At 35.5% G+C, this 20,660-nt stretch overlaps 1 protein-coding gene across 2 annotated transcripts in view; it reads left to right on the forward strand.

The window, feature by feature from the left end:
• DENND4C (DENN domain containing 4C) overlaps positions 1-20,660 on the forward strand; it is a 110,765-nt gene that overhangs the window by 41,738 nt on the left and 48,367 nt on the right. The window contains exons 11-20 of one of the 2 annotated variants that reach the window (XM_006140319.3): positions 1,015-1,115; positions 1,821-2,039; positions 5,736-5,881; positions 8,177-8,212; positions 8,304-8,434; positions 11,555-11,687; positions 14,677-14,883; positions 16,748-16,876; positions 17,640-17,784; positions 18,048-18,194. In XM_006140319.3, the coding sequence (XP_006140381.1) occupies positions 1,015-1,115; positions 1,821-2,039; positions 5,736-5,881; positions 8,177-8,212; positions 8,304-8,434; positions 11,555-11,687; positions 14,677-14,883; positions 16,748-16,876; positions 17,640-17,784; positions 18,048-18,194 (1,394 nt within the window). The remainder of the gene's footprint in view (positions 1-1,014; positions 1,116-1,820; positions 2,040-5,735; positions 5,882-8,176; positions 8,213-8,303; positions 8,435-11,554; positions 11,688-14,676; positions 14,884-16,747; positions 16,877-17,639; positions 17,785-18,047; positions 18,195-20,660) is intronic. The other variant, XM_006140320.3, reaches the window with a different exon arrangement.

The raw sequence follows: 20,660 nt of genomic DNA on the forward strand, positions 1-20,660 counted from the left end.
AAAAAAAAAAAAAAAACCTCTCCAAAAAAAAAAAAAGAAAATAGTTTTTCCAGCAATAATGTCTGCTGTACTTTATATTTTCGTAATATAAAATTCTGGACATATAAAAATATAATAACATTTATTTATTTAAGTGTACTAGAGGGCACATGTGCTTACCAGAGAAAGATAGAGAGCAAGCATCCCCCAGTAGAGTGTGGTCATGTAGTAGTCCTTCCATTACTCCATCCTGACAGGATTTGGGGCATGCACGCACATTTATGCCACATATGGGATCTGGCCCCCGTAGCAACTAGTCCATAGGGCAGCCCCCCAGTAATGCCTTTAAAAATGACCATCTTTTGGGGCCTGTGGGTGGTATGGTGGTTAAGGTACTAGACTCCCACATGGCTGACTACGGTTTGAGTCCTGGACCTGGTGGCTTGCTTTCTCACTTTCTCTCTGTCTCTGTCTCTGTCTCTGGTGAGCAGCATGCCCTATGGCAAATTAAAAATAACAATAAAAAATAAAATAAAATAAAATAAATGATCATCTCTATGTCTTTGTTTTTTAGTGTTTTATGGTTATAGATTATAGTGAATAATGGTGGTGTGATTGATTTATTTGTTAACCACTATGAGATCTAAACTAAATGTACTTCTAAACCATACTTAAATTCTAATATTTGGACATAACAATATTTTAGAAGCCTTACCAACAGACAGTTTGAAGTCTCAAGCTAATTAGATTTACACTTAAAATATTATAATTCTATATGTAACTTATGTAGCAAGACTTTAATGCACTATTACTAATTCAGACTTTAAAAATGTATGTTAGTGAGTTTAGAATAAAAGGACCAGATTTGACTGAGGTTGATTGAAATAAAAAGAGAACTTGTAAACAACAGACTCTTATCAGTTGTAACTGCAGTGGAAAAACATCCTTTTCATTTTATTTTTAGATGTAAGAATTTTGTTTAGTAAAAACAGTTTATGAATAATAAAGTTTATTAATTATGTTTTTATTTAATAGATCAGATGAAAAGAAGAACATGAACTGGAAGCAGCTACCCAAAAAGCCTTGCAAAAATCTTCTTAGCACCTTAAAGAAATTGTATCCCCAGCTAGCTTCAGGTAAATGTGAGAAAAGGAGTATTTTTAAAAATAATTATTTATTTAATTTCATTTATTCATTTATTTATTTTAATTTGACCAGAAAGAGACACACAGAGAGAGAGAGAGAAAGTGAGAAAGCAAGCCACCAGGTCTGGGACTTGAACTATAGTTGGCCATGTGGGAGTGTCTAGTGTCTTAACCACCACACCACCTGCTGTTCCTGAGATAAAAGGAATATATATAAAATTTTTTTTTGAGATTTATTTAGTTTTCATTTATTCATTCATTTCTTTTTTTAATTTGACCAGAGAGAAACACAGAGAGAGAGGATGAGAAAGCAAGGGCACACATGCTCGGTCCGGGACTCAAACTGTGGTCAGCCCTGTGGGAGTGTCCAGCGCCTTAACCACCATGCCACCTGCTGGTCCCCAAAAAGGAATATTTTTAATGAAAAATGTATATGGGTAAATTCTTTTAAAATTTAAGCATAATTTTCTTTTACTAAAAAGGAGTCTTACTTTTTAAGAAAATTATAGTAATATGTAAGTAATTTTATGGTTCATGATCTTCTCAAACTTCTTCCTACTCTGTCAGCAATCTCTTCTTGTTAATGGAGAGAATAATTTTAACCCATAAGCTTTATTTAGCCTATGTCCTTGTCAATGAAGTATTATATAGAGAGATATTATCTGTTAATGACATTTTCTGTGTTTATTTTGTTAGTTCACCGAAAAACTCAAGAAGGTTCAGCAATTGATATGACTCCAATTGAAGCAGATTTCTCCTGGCAGAAGAAGATGACACAGCTTGAGATGGAAATTCAAGAGGCATTTTTACGCTTTATGGCATCTATTTTAAAGGGGTATAGAACATATCTCAAGCCAATTACAGAGGCTCCTTCTAATAAAGCTACAGCTGTTGATTCATTGTTTGACCGACAGGGTAAGTAGCATTGAAAATTAAGATTGCTTTTTATTGAAATAAAAAAATATTTTCTATTTAGTATTGCTACCAAAAGTTATCTACTATTTAAGTTCTTAGAAATGCATATTAAAATGTAATGAATCGCCATGTATTTGTAACCTAGTTCTATGAATGGAATTTCTTATTTATTTATTTATTTTGAGGGGAGAGGTTTTTACTATAGAGCACGTGTGCTCACCAGAAAGACAGAAACAGAGAGATAGAAAGTGAGAAATCACCCCCCCAGGGGCGATGGCCACACTATAATCCTTTCTCTATTCTCCTCTCGGGATCTTGGGCATGCATGCACATGTGCCCAGAATGAGTTTAAGCCTCCGGGTCCAGGACTCGAACCACGATGGTCGACTACATGGGAGTCCAGTGACATAGCCATTATGCCAACTGCAGGTCCCCTTTTTTTTTTTTTTTAATTTCTTAATTATTTTTATACCCAGCTTTTCCTAAGAAGGCTGATAGTAGAGGTCTTTAATTATAAAACTCAAAAGACCTTGTTTATATTTGCTATACTTTGTAGTCAGCATCTTAGTAGACTATAGCTGGTGATTTGCCTTCAGGTGTTACCTTATTTTTGCATAGCTCTTGGATTTATGCAATCTTAGCTTTATAATATTCCTTAATAATTCATTTGTGAATGAGGTCACCAGTTGTTTTCTTTTACTTCGTCATATTCATATATGTTTTTCTTTCTTTCTTTCTTTTTATTGACTAAAGCAGCTTTGAAGCTTATCAGGCACTGCCCAACAAAACATTTAGTCCAAAATTTAACCTTGGGCTAATGGCCAAGTACTCTGTACAAGAAAAACTGTAAAATATTTCATAGTTTTAATTCTGAAGCCATTTTTTTTTAAACTGGCATCCTGTACATTTCTTTAAAAAAAAAAAGAATAAAAATAACAAGATGAATATTAACAAAAAAATCAAGGTCACCAGTTTTTAAATCTTTTTTTTTTTTTTGGAGAGTTTTTCGCCATAGGGCGTGTGCGCTCGCCTGACAGACAGAGACATAGAGACAGAAAGCGAGAAATCACCCCCCGGGGGGATGGTCACGCCACAGTCCCTTCTCCTCCACTCTCCTCTCGGGATCTTGGGCACGCACGCACACACGCCCAGCGTGAGTTTTAAGTCACTGGGTCCGGGACGCGAACCGCAGTCGACTACGTGGGAGTCCAGCAACATAGCCATTACACTAACTGCTGGTTCCCAGTTTTTAAATATTTTTGACAAATAAAAAGTTTATTCTAGGGAGAAACATATACTAATTTTTTTAATTTAATTTGATTTTATAATTTCTTTTTCACATCTAATTGTTGTACACCTTCATGGATAAAATATGGCTTTTTAAAACATGCATGTGTATGATAATAAAATCATGGGTGTTACTATATATACATCATTTTCAACAAAGAACGTTGTATCTGTTAGATGCTTTTTTGCTGGGTCCCTACTCCCCCCCCCCCCAAGTATCTGCCTCTTCTCCCTTACAGTCTCTAGTATCTACATTTATCTTCCCTACTGTTATATTTTTGGATCTTTAAATTTCTGCCATAGAATATAGACATTCAGTATTATATGTTGAGCCCAGATATACAATGTTTGTCTTTCATAGTCTGAGTTATTTTACTTAGCATTTTAAATCTTCTATATTTATCTGCTTTGAATCAAATCAAATTTTGAATCATTCTTTATGGCTGAGCAGTATTCTGTAATGTGTATGTGCCACATTGTTTTCAATGCAGTCATCCATTGTTGGGCACTTGAGTTAATTTAATCTCTTTGCAGTTGTGAATTATGTAGTAAACATGAATATGCAAGTATTCATAGTGGCTATAATACTGATGTACATTCCTACTAGCATAATAGGAGGGTTTTCATCACAGCTTTGTCAGCACTTGTCATTGTTTTGTTTTGTTTTTTAATTATAACCTGTGTGACTTGGGTTAAGTGATAACTCCCATTGTGGTTTTGCTTTTTATTTCCCTTATTATAAGAGATGTTGAAATTTTTTCATATGCTTTCTTGGCTATTTGTAATATCTTCCTTAAAAAGTTGTCTATTCAGCTCATTTGCCCAATTTAAAAATTGGATTATTTATTTGTTTATTTATTTTTGAGAGGTTTTTGCTATAGGGCATGTGCACTCTCCAGAAAGACAGAGAGATAGAAAGTGAGAAATCACCCCCCCCCGGGGGGATGGCCACGCCGCAGTCCCTTCTCCTCCATTCTCCTCTTGGAATCTTGGCTTAAACTCACGCATTCACACGTGAGTTTAAGCCACCGGGTCCGGGACTTGAACCGTAGTCGACTATGTGGGAGTTCAGCGACATAGCCATTATGCTAACTGCTGGTCCCTGAATTATTTATTTTTTTGTGGGTGAGCTGCTTAAGTTCTCTATATACTATTCTGGTTTTCAATGTCTTATCAGAAGTATAATTTGCAAATATTTTCTCCCATTCTGTGAATTATCTTTTCACTCTATCTGTTGTTTGATTTGCTGTGCAGAAGCTTTTTACTCTACTTTTAGAAACCGTTACCTACTCTTTAGGGATCTTATTTAAGAAATCTTTGCCTACTCCAGTGTCTTCAAGTGTTTTCTGTGCATTTTCCTAGTTTGAGTCTTTACATTTACATTTTTGATCCACTATAAGTCTATTTTCATTAATGGTGAGAGATGGGAGTCCAGTTTTATTTTTCTGTAGGTGGATATTCAGTTTTTCCAGCACCCATTCTTTCTGTTTTTTGCTGAAAAGACTTTTTTTCCTCCACTGCATTGTCTTGTGCTGTTTATGAAAGATTCTTTGTGCTATCTAGTTGTCTATATTGAGGTTTATTTCTGTATTCTCTGTTCTGTTCCATTGTGCTAGTAGTACCATACTGTTTTGAACCACAGCTTCCGAATACAATGAGGTCAGATAGTGACATGCCTGCTTTATTCCTTATACATAGTATCACCTTGACAATATGGGAGCCTTTTATGATTCCAGACACATTTTATGGTTTTTAAAAATATTTCTTTGAAGAATTTCACCAGTAATTTGATCAGAATCACACTGAATTTGTAAATTAATATGGGCAGAATTGACATTTTTATTGTATTGATTCTTTTAACTGAAGAATATAGGATTTTTTTTTTTTTGTATCATATTCAATTTCTTTCTTGGAAAAATGATGATAGAAAGAACTGGAATGGAAAAGACTTCGAATTAGTTGCCATAGTCTTCAGTGAATGAAGGAGTATCCTGAACTCAATAAGAGATGACTATGATTAGTGGATGAAAGGATGGAGTAGTTGTATGCTTGAATCATAAATGAGCAGAAATTTTTACAGTACAGGAATGATGGTCTGGAGGCCTTGCAGAAGAATTTTGTTGACCCTTTGGACATTGACCATTGGCTCGGGACTACACAGTACCAGAGAGAAATTTCTGCTTAACAGCTGTAGGACTGGAGGTTCCTTATAGGGACTTCAAATTGAAGTGAAAAGGCTAATGATAATATTTTGTGTGTATATACTGGGTCAAGTAAAAGGAGCTATGTATGGTTACCAGAAACTCCTATTAATTTGGCTGGATAGAGAAAATAAATTTAAAATAATTTTTAATACACATCTAGTTCTACTTTAAAGTTTTAATTTAATTGTAATTTTGTTTTCTATAGGGTTTTTAAAAAGTCGAGATCGGGCCTATACAAAATTCTATACCCTTTTATCCAAAACACAGATTTTTATTCGTTTTATTGAAGAATGCAGTTTTGTAAGTGATAAAGATACTGGATTGGCATTTTTTGATGACTGCATAGAAAAGGTAAAAGTTTGACATATACCAATAAAAAATAGTTTGGCTTACCTGTTTAATTTTCATCATTACTATTAGCTTAAAGTGATCTTAGACAGTATCATTGGTTGTGTGTGTGTGTGTGTGTGTGTGTGTGTGTGTGTGTGATCGATTCTGAATGTGATATAAGAATCATCTTCCTTTGTGCTGTCTAGTTTCTACCATACACACCTAAGTTTTCTCTTTAAGTCTCACTTCAATTTTCTAACTATTTTAAGCTTATTTGTTTCATGAGGGAGAGAGTGATACCCTTGACAGTGTCTCCCTTTGTAGTAATCTGCACCCCCCACGTCCTTCCTTCCAGCCAGCCAGGATAATAGGCATACCTATGGGTGTACCCGTTGTATTTAGGTCAACCTGGGATTGACCTGATTAGAGCCTAGAGCCTTTCCATATGGCCCCAGCAGCTCAGTGCAGCTGGGCCAGGTTTTATAACTATTGAGAACATTTCATTGAGCCTCCTGAGTCTTATTATCTTTTTTTAAGTATAAAATTGGCTTTATTTTTATGATTAGCTTAAATTTAGTATCTTTTTGTAATTAAAGTCTAGTGTTATGGGTAATGGAAGTCATATATTCTTTTTTGTTTGTTTTTAGATTTTTTTGCCATAGGGCGTTTGTACTTTCCAGAGAGAGACAGAAATGAAAAGTGAGAAATTACTCCCCAGGGGAGATGACCACACTGAAATTCCTTCTTCTCCATTCTCCTCTCAAGACTTTGGGCATGTACATACATGTGCTTGCCATGATTTTCAGGCCACCAAGTCTGGGATTCAAACCATGGAATAGGCCATGTGGGACCCAGTATCACCTGCTGGCCCTATTATTTTAATGTCTTTCTAAATAGTTTTGCTAATATAAATTTTTTGCCCTAATGTAGGATATTTGCAAATACATTAAAAAAAAATTCTTAAATTTGCTACCTGGTGCGAATACTTGCCAGCGAGAGACAGAGAGAGAAAAGTATACCCTCCCAGGACGTATGGTCACTTACAATCCATTTTCCTCTTGGGATTTTGGCCATGCATGTGGTCACTCACAATCCATTTTCCTCTTGGGATTTTGGCCATGCACAGAATGCTGGTCCAGGATTGGAACCGTGCAGTTGGCCATATGAGCTCTAGCTTACTTACCTGCTATGTCACTGGCTAGCTTGGAAATTTGTCAAATTTCAGAGATTTATTCACCCATACTAAGGAAGTTTAACTTGATTCTTGACAATGATAACTCAATTATGTATTTTCTAGTTTTTAGTAGAGTTCTTATTTTTGTAAATAGAACTTGGAGCCAATTGTTTATGTAAGCCATGTATTATGTAAAATTTGAAGTAATATCAAAAAATAATATCCTAACATTTAAATTTTTTATAGAATTATTTATGTTATTTTATTATTATTAGTTTTTAATCTGATCAGAGAAAGACAGAAAAAGAGAGAAAGTGAGAAGGCAAACCACCAAATCCAGGACTCAAACTGTGGTTGGCCAGGTGGGAGTCCAGTTTTTTAACTACTGTGCCACCTACCAACCCTAAAATTTTAATTTTTATTGGCCCCTTGGGATTCATTTTACCTCAGAAGACCTGAGTAATTTTCTCCTCTTTATCAGTGATGGACAGCTCCACAATATGATTAAAACTATTCACTTTTTTTGTTTATTTATTTATTTTTTAATTGCCAGAGGGCACATGGACTTAGAGAGAGACAGACGGGGAGAGATAGAAAGCACCCCACATTCCCACAGTCCCTTCTCTATTTCCCTATCCTGTTGGGATTTTTAGGTATGCACATACACATGCCCCACATATTTTTCAAGCCACTGAGTCTGGGACTCAAAACTATGCGGTCTCCCATGTGGCATCCAGCTCACTTAACCAATAGGCCACATCTAGCCTTTGTTTATTAAAATTGATTTTCCAGCATCTTCCATTTGGCTTAGACAATGTCACTTACTAATGCAAAGGTTTAATGATAATGAAATTTTTTACTTGAAAAGCCAGAATTCCCCAATAATTGTCTATCTTGGTTTTTTGAATAAGGTTTATGAAAGAACTAATGAAAAGAAATTATTTTCTGTCTTAATAACCACAGAAGAAATAACACGCTTTAACTTAATAATACAAGACCTAAAATATGACTTAAAAATATATTGTGAAATATATCTGTCTGATACCAAAGGGTAGTATTTTTAAAAATCAGAATTGAAGATAAAAATCTCTTTAAATTTATAGTAAGCATTTTCACTAGGAATCTTTTTTTTCCTTTTCTAGTTGTTTCCAGATAAAGGCACAGACAAAACAGATAAGGTATTTTTTTTTTCCTTAAACTTAGATTTTGAAATTTTAGAATTAGATCTTGCTCATCCACAAATTAATTGGAGAAAATAATTATTTTCAGGTTGATTTTGATTCAGCAGAAGATACCAAACTGATAGAACTAGATGATTCACAGAAAAGTGAGCACACGGTATTTATCATGCCACCAGAGCCACCGCCTGATGATGGAAAAGACCTGTCACCAAAATACAGGTAGCAGAAAAAAATTTTAAAAACTCTTTAGACATGGCTTTGATAGTTCAATTTTGTTGCGATTGTTAGTAGATAAACGTATCAGTCATTTGTGAAGGTTATTTTTAATAATAAATTCAGTGACTTAATGAAAATGAATAGTTTATGGAGATGCCACTAGATATTGTAATTTTAAAATTGGTCAGCCTTGGTTGAAAAGAAACCAGATGTTGATGGTTATTTTCCTAAATGTTTAAACCGTAACTTTTTTCCTTTCTAATTTACTAGAGGGTCTATGTGCCAGATGGAGAGAGAGGGATAGTGAGGAAGCACCCCCTCTGGGGAATGGCCATGCCTCAGTCCCCTCTCCTTCAGCTTTCCCACCCTTAGGGGTCCTAGGCACTCCTTTATATGTGCCAGTGTGTCTTCCAAGCCATCAGGTCCAGAACCAAAACAAGCCTTCACCACCACATCAGTGGCAGACCCTATGCCGTATTTTATAACCTTTAAAAATTTCAGTTGTGAAGAAGAAAAAAATTTTCTGAAGTCCTTTGTTTTTGCAAATATAAACGCTATTAAATTCATATGAATTAGAGAAAACTTTAAGTAGAAGGCCAGAAATCAATCATTCTCTTTATTACTTTTAATTTTTAAGACTTCTGCCCTTGTGCTTGAGCCCGGTGGAGGGAGAGAGAGAGACAGAGTAAGGGAAAGTGAGAAAGTACCCATTGGGGGGGTGGTGGCCACACTGCGGTCCTTTCTTTTCCATTGTCCTCTGGATTTTGGGCATGCACGCATACATGCCCAGCATCTCTTTACACCTCTGGGTCTGTGACTGGAACCACAGCATTGGCCACGTGGAACCTAGCTGCCTTAACCACCATGCCACCTACTGGCCTTCAATCATTCTCTATTAAAATAAACTTAAAGAATAGGATTGGAGGGGACTCTTTTAAGAAATTAGAATATATTTGATTTTTTAAATTATAATTATGATAATGCAGTTTAATAAACTGAGAAAATCAAAAAGAAAGTAATGTATCATTTTAGCCTCGTTACTTTGTTACCAGTTGAATGTATGTATGCATTGTATGTATGTATGAGTTTACCTTGTACATATTCTTTGTAACCTGTGTTTGCCTTTAATAGTCTAAAAGTTTTACCATGCCATTAAATATTTTTGCCTTATCATTTTTAATGACCACATTGCATGTATTTATTGTGATTAATTTTTTTTTTGTGGATTTGTAGTCTTTGCCATCTATATCTTTGTGCACTACACAATTATTTTCTTAGGCTGTATTTCTAAAAGTTCTTAAAAAGGAATGGTAAGATAAATTCCTTCCTAAAATACAAAATTAATATATAATCTCTCCAGGGCTGCATGAGAATGAAGATTATATATTTGAGATTGAGTGGCTTAATTAAATACTATTTTGATTTCTTGTTAATTATAGAATAATTTTTTTGAGAGTTTTTTGCTATAGGGTGTGTGTGCTCACCAGAAAGACAGAGAGACAGAGAGAAAGCAAGAAATCACCCCCCTCATGGGCGATGGCCACACCACAATCCCTTCTCCTCTTGGGACCTTGCGCGCGCACACACACACACACATGTGCCCGGTGTAAGTTTAAGCCATCCTGTCCAGGACTCAAACCATAGTTGACTACTTGGGAGTCCAGTGACATAGCCATTATGCCAACTGCTGGTCCCTAGAATAATTTTTCACTTCGACTTAACTCATACATTGGAATCCAGGTATTGACAAACAGGAAAAAAAAAATAAGGAAAGTCAGCATGTCCTAGAAGAAAATTGGCCAACGAAAATTAGTGGGTAGTTTCTAAGAAGGAATTTAAGCTCAGTCATATGAAAATATATTCAGTTATTTTTTCTTTTGTTTTTTAATCAAACTTTTTTTTTTCTTAAGAGAGATTTTTTTGCTATAGGACATGTGTGCTTGCTGGAGAGACAGAGAGACAGAAAGCAAGAAATCATCCCCCCCAGGGGGGATTGATACTCTATATTCTCTTCTCCTCCATTTTCCTCTTGGGATTTTGGGCACATAAGCACACACATGGTGTGAGTTTCAAGCTTCTAGGTCTGGGACTCAAACCACACTTGACCACATGTAAGTCCTTAGCCACTGTGCCACCAGCTGGCTCCACTGTATTCAGTTTTTCTGGTACTCAAAGAAAGGTCATTTAAAATAAAAAGTAGAAGCTCGATTTGTTTTTGTTTTTTCCAGAGATCATGCAGCTTGTCAAAGGGAGAAGGGGAAAAGACCCCCCCCAATAGTTTGTGGTCATGCTGTAATCCCATCTCCATTTCTCCATCCTGTAGGGACTTGGGGCTCACCTGCACATGTACCCAGTGTATTCTGCAAGCCACTGAGGCCAAGAATTGAGCAATGGTCTGCCATGTGGAATCAGGCTCTTTTAACTGATAAGCCAAAGGAACCATCCTAGAAGCATTTTTAATCTATCAGTCTGTAGATAAGTTATAGTATTAGTTAGATTTTAAATGATAACTTTCTGGATATAATTTGATCATGATTATAATACTTTTGACAAACATAGACCTGCCAGCTCTCTTTATTGGGCATTCATCCTAAGAAACTAAGCAAAAGTATTCACAAAGATATATGTACAAAGATATCTAATAGCAGAAATTCAGAAATAACATAATGTCAAGCATCGAGGAATTGTTAAATTATAGTATATCCATAAAATAAAAGTATAGTTTTTTATTTATTTTAAGTGCCAATATAAGGTAATTTTTGAAGAAAAACTAAAAATTACAAAGTATACTAATTTTTTTAAAAATGAAAAGTATTAAATATATGGATTCTGTTGTTTAATTTATTTAAGAGTTAATTCCTCTAGTTAGTAAGGTATCAGAGTTTTCTGTTTTTCAGGGATTGGTTGGAAATAAAAACTAGGATGAGGAAGAGCCAAAGTTTATATAGGGTAGTCTGTGTATTTTACAACTAAATAATTTTATTAAACATTTTGTTATGTAAGGATTGTAACGACTAATCTTGAGTACTATTTGAGGTTTAGAAATACTTATTTGAATATTGGAATAATACAAAGAGTTAATGTATTTTAAATCAGCAGTTCTATTTTTGCTTTTTGTTTTAGTTACAAATACTTTCCAAGATTGGACCTTAAGCTTTTTGACAGACCACAGGAGTTGAAACTTTGTTTTAGTAGACACCCTACTGGGAATAGCATTACAAACAGTCCAGCTCTCATGGCTAAGAGAACTAAACAGGTCAGATGTTCTTTATCTAATACATGTTAATTTAAAAATGTAAAATATGTATATGTGATATACAGTTCATAGTTTAGAATTATCACCCACAGCAACCAGTCGAAGACCCACTGTAGTTGTTATTGAGTTATACTAAACTTTTTTTACAACCCTATTTAAAATTGTTGCTCATGTTTTTGATTACTTACATTTATTCTTTAAGAGAATGCTTAAAGAATAAATATACCAAATATACTTTAAGAAAATCATTGAGAAATAATTCACCCACCATCTGATATATTTATTTAAAGTGTACAATTTGAGTATATCCACAGGGTTGTGCAACCGACAGCACAGTTCACTTTAGAATATGTTCATCACCCCAGGAAGAAAGCCCACATCCTTTACCTCTTAACCCCAGTTTCTCTATCGCCCACAGCTCTAGGCAACCCACTAATCTATTTCTGTCCACAGATTTGTCTATTTCATATATAAAAATTTGTACAATATATGTTCCTTTGTGACTGGCTTCTTTCACTTAGCATAATGTTTTTAAGGTTCATCTGTGTTGCAGCATGTATCAGTACTTCATTTCTTTTTATCCCTGAATTGTATTCCATCATATGGATATATACATTTTATTTATCAATTCATGGACATGTGGGTAGTTCTTACTTTTGGGCTGTTGCAAATAATGCTGCTATGAATGTTTGTGTATGTGTTTGTGTGGCTGTATGCTTTTGTTTCTTTGAGCTTGTGTTGTACCTAGGAGTAGAATTGCTATGTCACATGTTAACTCTGTTTAACTTTTGAGCTGCCCCAGGCTGTTTTCCAAAGTGGCTGCACCACTAGCACTGTACGAAGGTTCCAGTTTCATAACACCGTTGTCAGTTCTTGTTATCAATCTTGATTATAGTCACCTAGTGGGTGTGAAGCAGTATCTTACTGTGGTTTTGATTTGCTTCTTTTGTGACTAACGTAAATAGACTTTATACCAAATATTACATTTTAAAAAAATTCTTTTTTTCTTAAATTTTATTCATTGTCATTATTTTATTATTTTATTTTATTGAAGTTGCTCAGAGAGAGAGAGAGAGAGAAGGAAAATGAGAAAGCAAGCTGCCAAGTCCGGGACTCAAACCGCAGTCAGCCATGTGAAAGTCCGGCCGCCTTAACCACCATGCCACCTCCTGGCCCCCCACATATTATCTTCTTAAGGAAGTTAATTTAGAACTACCTAGATATCTTGCTTTACTACTGTATCTTTTAGGTGTAGCGAATTAAGCTCAAGTTAGCTGTGAGTTAGGATTAAATATATTTTCACATATACTGACATTTTGGAATCTACAAAACATAGAGTTTGAAAATTAAGTTCTTAGTTTATGTTTTACCAATTCATAGCTTGTCTCCCAAATCCAGAGGTATCCTGAGGTATTCTGTAATTTTGGAGAAGTCACATTTTTATCAGGTGTGAGTGAAAGGAAAAAATTAAAGAAAAAAAGTAACTCTCCATGTATTTTTTTCTTTTGAATCTATTTTTATTGTTATCAGACAAATAAAGGCAAATTTCTAAAAGGAGAGAATTTTTATTACTCAACCTCTAAATCTCATTTTCAGTGAAATATTCTTTTTCAGACTAGCTGGAAAAGGAGAAGGACCTTAAATTCTTAGAGAAACAAGGATATGTATTTTCAAATATATATTTATGTCTCATGGCGATGGAGCTTAAAAGTAAAATAAATATCTCCAAATGTGTTCAGAATACATCCCAGCACAGAAATCTTTAGTGGAAAGCATGCAATGGCAGTTTGACACATGTGGAAGGCTCAAGAGAGAGAGAAGAAAAGTGAGAGAGAGAAAACACCCTTCCAATGGGATGTAGTCACGTCGTAACTCTTTTTCCTTTATTTCTCCTCTCAGTAGGATTTGGGGCATGTACACGTGCACCCTGTGTGTGTTTCAAGCCTCTCGGGCTAGGATTCAAACTGTAGTTGGCCATGTGGGATCCTACTGCCTTAACCATGAGCTATAGGCCCGGTTCAAGGACTAGATCTTTTTGTTTTTATTTTTGTACTTTAAAATTTGCTAGAGGGAGGGCCAGCAGGTGGCATGGTGTTTAAGGTGCTGGACAGGCCCACCACAGTTCAAGTCCCAGACCTGGTAGGTTGCTTTCTCATTTTCCTTTTCTCTGTATGTCTCTCTTTCTCTGGTCAAATTAAAGTAAATGAATTAATAAATTAAATTAAATAAATAATTCTTTAAAAAATCTTTTTGCGAGAGGGCACAGGTGCTTACAGGGTGGGGGAGGGGAGAGAGCACTCCCATGGGTGATGGGCATGATGCAATTGCTTCCTCTCCATTTCCTCTTTTGAACTTTTGGGCACACACGCACACATGCCAATGTGTTTTTCAAGCTGCCCGGTCTGGAATTCAAACTGCAGAGTCAGCCATGTGGGATCCAGCTGCCTTAACTACCAGGCCACTGGCTGGCCCAGAATAGCTCTTTTTAAGGAGTCAGTCAGTGAGGAAGTATCACAGACTGTAGGCAGGGAGGGTAGAGTGAAAATCATAGCAGGAAATATCCTAAAGCGTCTTAAACTTCAGCAAGGAGAAAAGCGAGAAGTTGAGGAACTCCTAAGCGATAAATGATTAAATCTGAGATATTTAGGGTTTTAAGTATCCTCTTTCATTTATCAAATATTAATGCTGTGTGTGTGAAGGGTATTGTTACATTATAAAAATATGAGTGCTCTTTATTCTTAAGGAATATTATTCTATTAAAAAGCGTGCTTGCCAACAAATGGTTGCAGGAGAGTATCAAGTATTGCCGTCAATGAACAGGGAACTGTGTAACAGTAAGTGGGCAGTGACTCTCAAAAGTAATCATAGAAATACTTGATTTTAGGATCACATTTTATATTAAGCTCTTCTCTCCCATTTCCTTTTCACTTTTCCCCTTCCCCTAATGAATTTTAGTAAATACCATGCTATTTATTTATTCTGTTTCTAGGAGATAAAAACAGCTCATAAATTGGCGAAGAGGTGTTACACAAATCCGCCACAGTGGGCCAAGTGCCTGTTCAGTCACTGTTACAGTCTGTGGTTTATCTGTCTCCCAGCCTATGTTAGAGTTTCTCACCCTAAGGTCAGAGCACTGCAGCAGGCATACGATGTGCTTATTAAGATGAGGAAAACAGATGTGGATCCACTAGATGAGGCAAGTATAACAAATTCAGTTACTGTTACTAAAATAAATTTTATTTTTTACTTTCAGGAAAATCTACGTCTCAGTTGCTTTAAAGAATCCTCAAGTATTTTCTTAAGCCAGAAGTGTAAAACTGCTCATCTGTCTCATAGTGCTAGTATATATTCCTCATTTAAAAATAAAATTACTTGCAAATTCCTGCTTTAGAATGAAGCAGAGACCACCTCGCTTAGTCCAGATTGTTTGCCCTTCGTAAACAGAAAAATAATGATTTTATTTTATTCTGAATATAACTTTATCAGGGAGCAGATAGAGGATAGGTTTCTCGTCAGTGGCTTTCCACTTAGGCGCCATGTCCTCGGGTTAGTTATAGGAACTATTTGTGTTTTAAATTTTTTTATCTGGAAATGTAGCTTCAAGTTTCTCAACTTTGGGACTGTTGACATTTTGGCCCACATAATTACCTATTTTGGGGGTCTGTCCTATACAGTTGAGGACGTTTAGAAGCATCCCTGACCCCTACCCACTAGATGCCAGTAGCATCCCGCCTCTCCCATAGGTCATGACAGTCAAAATACCTCGTTGCCTTTGTGCCCTGGCCAGCAGAATTGCCTCTAGTAAACCACTGATGTGGACAGTAATAGTACCTTCCTCTCATCAGAAACAATGTGAGCAAGGAAAGAATGGGAAAATATATTCAAAGTGTTAAGGGAAAAGCAATTTCAACCAAGAATACTGTATCCAGTGAGATTATCCTGCATATGGGAAGAAAAGACAAGGACATTCTGAGATAAACAAAACCTGAAAGAATTTACCAACACCAGACCAGCCCTCCAAGAAATTCTCAAGGGAACTATACCAGGAAAATTAAACACAGACACACAGAAATAAGAGTTCAAAAACTAAGAAAATGGCCAACTTAATTGTAGGGACTAGTCCGGAGTTGAATATTATATCCCAGAATTTAATCTGGAAGACTGAACCACAACAGACGATAGATTAAGTACATGAGACTGAACTGATGAAATAGAATTTTATGACTTTTGATTAAAATATTGGTGATTTTCTTCTAGGCTTTGTTTTCCGGTTTTAAGAATTTTTAAGCTGCCGATAGGCTCACAAACCTATTTGAATAGAATCCTAACCTGTTTCCTGGCTTTAAGTTTTAAACACAGTTTCTTAGCATTTCTTTGATTTATTAAAGCTAAACTGCTTTTCTTGAAGTTAAAAAACATATTAAAAAATGCCTATTTAATGGCCACAGTAAGCTATATAGCTTCAGCTAGGTGCTATTTTATAGTATATTCATTCTACTCAGAGTTTCATGCCTAAAGTCAGACATGTATTCACAGATACGTATATATTAACTGAACTTGCTATTGAAAGTAGTTAGATTAAGAAATTTCGTGAATCAATAAAATGTGGAGGGAAAAAGGAATAGAAAACAACTATAGACACCAGAGTTAGTGTGGGAGGAGGGTGGGAGATGGCAGAGGGTGAGAAATCGGGGAAAAACATATGTAGACACACACACACACACACATAGGAAAAACATATGTAGACACACACACACACATATATATACATACATACATATGTACACACATATATGTATACATATATACACGTATGTGTATATATGTGAAACTAGAAATTGAAAATTATTGTTGATAACATGCATGATTAAGCCACTGTGCAATGTATTCTGGATGGGAAATCACGCTTTATATGCTATGACAATGCTCAGTGAATGGTTGTAAATTAATTGATTAATTATTTTAAAATTTTTTAAAAAAAGAATTGGATAATATATTTTAAAGCCTCTACAAGTAACAGTAAAATACTAACTGCAGGTTTTCGATGCGATTCCCTTTAGGTGTGCTATCGAGTCGTAATGCAGCTTTGTGGACTTTGGGGTCATCCTGTTTTAGCAGTGAGAGTCCTATTTGAAATGAAAACTGCTAAGATAAAGCCAAATGCTATTACTTACGGTTATTATAATAAGGTAAGTAGAATTTGACATTAGGAAATATAGGCAGCTTGTAAAGACTGTTAATTTTTTATACCTTTTATTATTCATGAAACTTAAAGGAGGTTTAGGGGGGTATGATGTTCTTTTTTTAATTTGACACATTAAAATTATATGTATTTATGATGTGCAGCATCAGTTTTGAAATACATATACATCATAGAATGGCTCAGTAGAGCTAATTAACGTAAGTCTTACCTCGCATGCTTATCATTTTTCGTGATGAGAACATTTAAAACCTATTCCCTCTGTGATAACCAAAATGTAATACATTATTATTAATAGTATATTATCGTTAGTCACTGTGTTGTATAATCTCTTGTAGTTGTTTCTCTCAATTAGGATTTTATATTGTTTTACTTACATCTCCCTAGCCCTCACCTGTTGCTCTTACAGTTTTTTATATATGTGTTTATATGCTAACGTAGACACTTTCAAAAATTTTTAGATCAAATATTCTTTTTTTTTTTTGCTATAGCATGCATGTGCTTCCTGGAGAGAGAGAGAAAGAAAGTGAGAAATCACCTCCAGGGGGGATGACCACACCGCAGTCCCTTCTCATTCTCCTCTCAGGATTTTAATGATTCACACACATGAACCTGGCATGTTTTTCAAGCCTCCGAGTCCAGGGCTCTGACCATACAGTCAGGCATATGGGATCCTTAACCTCCACACTACCTGCTGGCCTCAAATCAGATATTCTTAATGAATGTTACTTTTATCTTTATTTTACCTTCAGGTAGTTTTGGAGAGCCCCTGGCCTAGCAGTACCCGCAGTGGTATCTTCTTATGGACGAAGGTACGGAATGTGATACATGGCTTGGCACAATTTAGACAGCCTCTTAAAAAGACCATGCAAAAGGCACAGGTCTCCTCAATATCAGGTAATACATGTGATTGGAAAGATTATTTTTCTTTTGAAACATAAGCTTTATAGGCATGTGAATTTTAATTATATAAAGTAGAAAAAGTAAATGAAATTCTGATTGATGTTTTCATATATGACTAAAGACATTATTTTAGTAAAAAATTCTATTTGTTTTTTCAAGAAATTAGTGTTCTACAACTGTAGACAAACTGGGTCATTCATGTTTAGTTTCAGAGATGATCAGTGCACGAGTTATTGAACTGCTGTCCTTATCTTTAGCTCCTCAGAATGCCACAGGTGGAAGTGATGGGGACACGGTGAGCCACGGTAGCGTGGATAGTTCTAATGATGCTAACAGTGGGGAGCACACAGTCTTCGTCAGAGATTTAATCAGGCTTGATTCCATTGATAATCACTCTAGCACAGGTACTAAAGTCTGGATTTTACTAACCCTTCACTCACTCTCATGTTTTCTTTCCTTTAAAAAAAAAGCTTTTTACCCTCTGTGAGTTTGTACAATGTGAATATTTTACAAGTACTGTATATTAATAAGGTAATATTATGCTTCTGTTTGCGGATCACTTCTCTTTATTTCCTGTAGTATAAAATTAATTTTGGAGCGCTGTGCACAATGCTCTAGCACAGTGCTTCTTTGTATTTGTTTGTAATTTTTGAAACTGTATGGTACAATTGTTAGGAATTGTCAGCTGATGAACTTTAGTAACATAACTTGCAAATCTTTTTTTCATTAAATGGAAAGTATATCCTAAAACCGAGATTATGAATATTAAAGAGGGGAAAAATAAGTCACATACCATGGAAAAAGGTATTCTGTTTGCTTTAAATGATATTTTTTACCATCTGAGGAACTACCGAAGCTACTTATGTGTTCACGGCTGTGGGCGTAACCTTTGTCCTGAAGTTAGAAATACTTCATTAAAGTAGCACGTTGGGCAGATCATGTGTGTTGCACATCCTTCTTCTCGTGTTGCTCTTTTGTCCTGGTGGTGGTGGTGGTTAATATCTCAAGCCTTCTTTAAAAAGAACCCTAACTCCTGTGCTTCATCTGATGCACTTTGTCTCAATGACTGAAGTTTCCTTTTCTCTGCTCTTTGTCGCTCTGCTTTTTGCTCTGTGCTGTTTCTTGGTGCTGCATTTGTCCTTGGCTGTCATGGTGTGGGGTGCTGTATGACGTGAAGCTATGGATACACGTGTGCATTAATTCTACCCTTGAATGTTAACCGCTTCAGGTAATACTCCATTTATTAGGTTAAATTTTGCTGACATGCAAGGGTGGGGGAAAGACCTCTCATTGTATTTTAAGTATTGTTTCTAATGGAAAACAGTTTTTATTTTCTTGGCATTTCTCCTTTAAATAAGTATGATTATATTATAGACTACTGAAAATATCCAGCTTACCGCTTATGGTCAGTTTGAAAAGCATATTTAGAATTCTTATTTGAAAATATACTATGCCTTATTACAATTCTTATTTTGAGATTGGTTTGTAGGATCATTATGTCAAATAGTGTTTTGGGCCTTAGAGAATTCAGTATTCTAGCTGTTGAAATGGTTATTTCTTTCCGAAACATGGTGCATTGAATTATTGGGCTGAAAACTAGCTATCCATAATCATATAGGAGCATGTATAAACTATTGAAACTTGACATAAGTCTGTAGTATAGGAGCACGTATAAATCACTGAAACTGGACTTGGACTTAAGTTTGTAAGTTAAAATATTTTTTTGCAAATTAACTTTCAACAGTAGAATTTTTATGAGTCCTTATTTTAATGCTGTCTTGTTTTATTTTGTCCTATATTTTTAACACTAGCAGAAGAAATGGGTTTCAAGTATGAAAGACCAAGAATATTTTTTTTTCATTTGAAACCAGTTTACCAGGAATAATAATAGATAAATCTTCCCCTAATTCCTCTAGATTTTTAAGCTTGTCTCATTATATAATAAAGCAATTTAGTCCTTTATGGGAAAAAATGATCTCCTAGTAATCCTGGGTAATAGTTATAAAGATCCCAGTAGTTTGGGGAAGACCCTTCAGACTCCACTTTCATTTACTACTATTTTAGCTGTGTTTCAAAAGGCTGAATCCCACGTATTGACTGTATAGTGATTATTCAGTGTCTTTTTCACTTACTTCTGGTGATATCATCTGATACTTTCAATGTCCCAGCCCCAATGCTTAAGTTGCTCATTTCACTAAGGATTTTCTCATGGAATCCTAACTCTTGGTATCTGATACTGGGTTACTTAGCTCATTAGGGACACATTTGGATTTTTAATAAATGTATCCAGTTCCCAGGCTAGCGTCCATGTCATGACCCCCTGTTGTGTTATTAGGCTTTCTGAGAGGCCAGTAAGAAAGTGACTTAAGTTAGTCATTCTAAATAGCAGTGAAGAAGTTTAATTCTGGGACCAGCAGTTGGCATAATGGCTATGTCGCTGGACTCCCATGTAGTCGACTGTGGTTCGAGTCCTGGACCCAGTGGCTTAAACTCACGCCAGGTGTGTGTGCGCACGTGCCCAATGTCCTGAGAGGAGAAGGGATTGTGGCATGACCATCCCCCTGGGAGGTGATTTCTCACTTTCTGTCTCTCTGTCTGTCTCTGTCTTTCTGGCCAGTGCATGCGCCCTATAGCAAAAACCTCTCCAAAAAAAAAAAAGTTTAATTCTTCTGTTACGCGATAAACGGAAAACCTCACTGGCAGTGCAGTAAGTGGTGGAGGAAATGGGAAGGAACTATTTTATATCATATGTCTTTCACTGACATCTTTATACTGATCTCTGCAGCAACAGGTTCTAGTTTTCATTTTAAATTATATAAATTTAAAGTCAAAACAGTCTTTTTTTAAAACTTCATTTTGAAATAATTTCA

The sequence above is a fragment of the Tupaia chinensis genome, unplaced genomic scaffold, assembly GCF_000334495.1.
Source record: "Tupaia chinensis unplaced genomic scaffold, TupChi_1.0 Scaffold000029_1, whole genome shotgun sequence".
NCBI lineage: Eukaryota > Metazoa > Chordata > Mammalia > Scandentia > Tupaiidae > Tupaia > Tupaia belangeri.